General features: G+C 42.8%; 1 protein-coding gene across 1 annotated transcript; it reads right to left on the reverse strand.

The window, feature by feature from the left end:
* Nucleotides 1-512: 512 nt before the first annotated feature.
* LOC136486854 (cortical cell-delineating protein-like) lies at nucleotides 513-1135 on the reverse strand. Its single transcript, XM_066483896.1, has one exon. The coding sequence runs from the start codon at nucleotides 1077-1079 to the stop codon at nucleotides 693-695; it is 387 nt and encodes a 128-aa protein (XP_066339993.1). The 5' UTR covers nucleotides 1080-1135; the 3' UTR covers nucleotides 513-692.
* Nucleotides 1136-2580: the final 1445 nt, after the last annotated feature.

The raw sequence follows: 2580 nt of genomic DNA on the forward strand, positions 1-2580 counted from the left end.
ATTGGTCAGTCAGTACAATTCTAAGTGCAATTAAATGTTAAGCACGGATTAGGTGTTCGTGCGATCAGGCTAGTACAAACACATGAAGCTATGAGGTACAAAATTTTGGTACCTATCTTGCAACAGTCTCTATTCCTAACCAGTAGAAAGGATATCGAGAGTAGACATGTAAAAATAGTCATCGTGCATATATATTCCCCTCTTTCTCAAAATAAAAAACGCGAACTACCAAACTGTTTCATAACTCCTCCCTTCAAATAAATGCTCTATCAATGTATATTTTATGGTGAATTTAATCAAATTAATTTGCAAGTGCACATGTTGATGTGTTCTACTATAAATTAGTGAAACTTGGGAAAATTTGCCTTAGAGCAAATCTAGACATGCATGCTAGAAAGATATAGTCCTAATGCCTTTGAGTTCACTGAACCTGAAAAATATATATCTCCTTTTTCTCAAAATAACAAACGTGAAAATTTCTTATTGATAATTAAAATTTAAAATACAACTCCACAAAAATACAATCATTAAGGGTACTGGGAAAGAATTTGTAACAAACTTATTTGATATTTACTTAAAATTTAAAATATAACTCCACAGAAATACAATCATGAATCGCGAGATCGAACACAAGGGGTACATTCCATGGATGCGGGCTTGAGCTCCATCCATCAGCTCATCAGCTTAATTAATTAGTTAAGGGGGCAAGTGAAGTCCTTCGGGCAACTCTTGCCGCAGTTGTTGAGGATGAGCTCCAGGCCAACGGGCACACTGACGTGGACGATGCCCAGGACGTTGGCCTTGATGGCAGTGCAGAGGCACACTGCGGCCTCGAGGTCCAGCAGCCCCTTCAGCAGCGGGCAGCATTCCTTGTGCTGGCCCAGGCCAACATTGACGACGCCGTCGAGCACGTTGGCGCACACACTGAGCTTGAGCGCGTCGATCGGGCAGCGTCCCTGGCTGTGCGACGGAGGGGGTGGTGTCGGGACAACTGGGCCCGAGCAATAGGGTTCGCAGCCGTGCGCGGCGGCAGCCAGGAGGAGGCCGAGGGCAAGGAAGAGAGCAACCTTGGGAGCCATTGGTGATGGATTATTACTACTACGGTGTGAGCAGGAAGTGGTGCTTTAGTGCTGCACTTCGTGCTCTTGTGCTTTGGGATGGTCCTCTCGTGCTGTTTGGCTGGGTTTTTATAGCTGAACGATGGTGTGGAAGGTGATGCTTTAGTGATTGGCTTCGTGCATCATGCAGCATGGATAATCAGCAACACATGTGTGATTTGAGTGTTGCCTGGTTGTCCTGGGATGTGCCAGTTATGAAGGAGAGATATGGATCGGGATACAGAGGAAGCAAGTTGAGAAACCATGTCAAATACACTCAGCGTGCTAGCTACTAGTGATGCATGAATTAGGAGGACTCTTATGCAATATATATAAAAAGATTAATGCAGAAATACAATAGTGCTAGCTGGAATCATTATTTCAAGCTGCCAAGTTTATTATTTTAACGAAAAACTGTTGTGCTCGCCTTATTTTGTATTCTGCGATCGGTGGCAGAAATCATTCCAAAACATGTGCACGGACTTCCTCACGAGTCACGATTATTCCAAAACATATGCATACATGACACATCTACATAAAATGGAATAAGCTAATCTCTGTTGATGAACTCCACGCCCACCAACGAGTTGTCCCAGGCCTGGCTTCCAGCTCGTTGCATCTAGCAGCTGCCTGTGATAAATCGTTGGTTGCAACATGCAAGCAACTCCGATCCGATCCTCCATGATTTGCTCGATCAATTTTTCTAACCTTGCTTTGATCTCGCTAACGAACAAATCAAAATTCGGAACAAGACAAGTGAATCAGTGATGACATGAAACGTTGTTTTGAACACAACATGCATGGTTCCGGCTTTGATATTTATTATTACATCGTCATTACGCGTGCTGCCGCGTCGGGCAAACATGGGCACGTCGCACTCTCTATGAATTGAGCTCGAATAATACTAGTACAATTGCAATAGCTATAGTATATATGTCCAACACTACTAAAAAATGATTTGTGGCAACGCCTCCCTTTCTTTGTAGGGGCAGCTCTATATTGAGCCGCCCCTACAAATAGTTGCTAAATAAGCCGCCCTTATAAATAGATTTGTAGAGGTAGCCGGTGTTATCAGCCGCCCCTACAAATCGGATTTGTAAGGACGGCTCAATATTAAATCGCCCCTACAAATAGACGCCGAGTATTAAAAATTAAGCATCAAAATTCAAATTTTGTAAACAACCTCGGATGGAGAAACAACCAAAATGAAAGTTGTATATCTCGAAAAGTTATAAAACTTTGTAATTAATAACTTTTTCATTTGAATTAGTTTAGGGCCTCAAACAATCAATTTATGCTCAGTTTTGTATAATATGTGCGGAATCGAATTGGATTGTAGACACAGGTGAACATGAAGTGCAGTGGTAGAGGAGTTTGTGCGCGAGAGAGAGGTTGCGGGTTTGAATCCCGCCACACACAAAGTGTGCAAAAATCTTGAAAAAATGCTACTCCGATAGAGTGGGTGGGGACCTCCTCGGATTAA

Source organism: Miscanthus floridulus, chromosome 1, assembly GCF_019320115.1.
Source record: "Miscanthus floridulus cultivar M001 chromosome 1, ASM1932011v1, whole genome shotgun sequence".
Lineage (NCBI taxonomy): Eukaryota > Viridiplantae > Streptophyta > Magnoliopsida > Poales > Poaceae > Miscanthus > Miscanthus floridulus.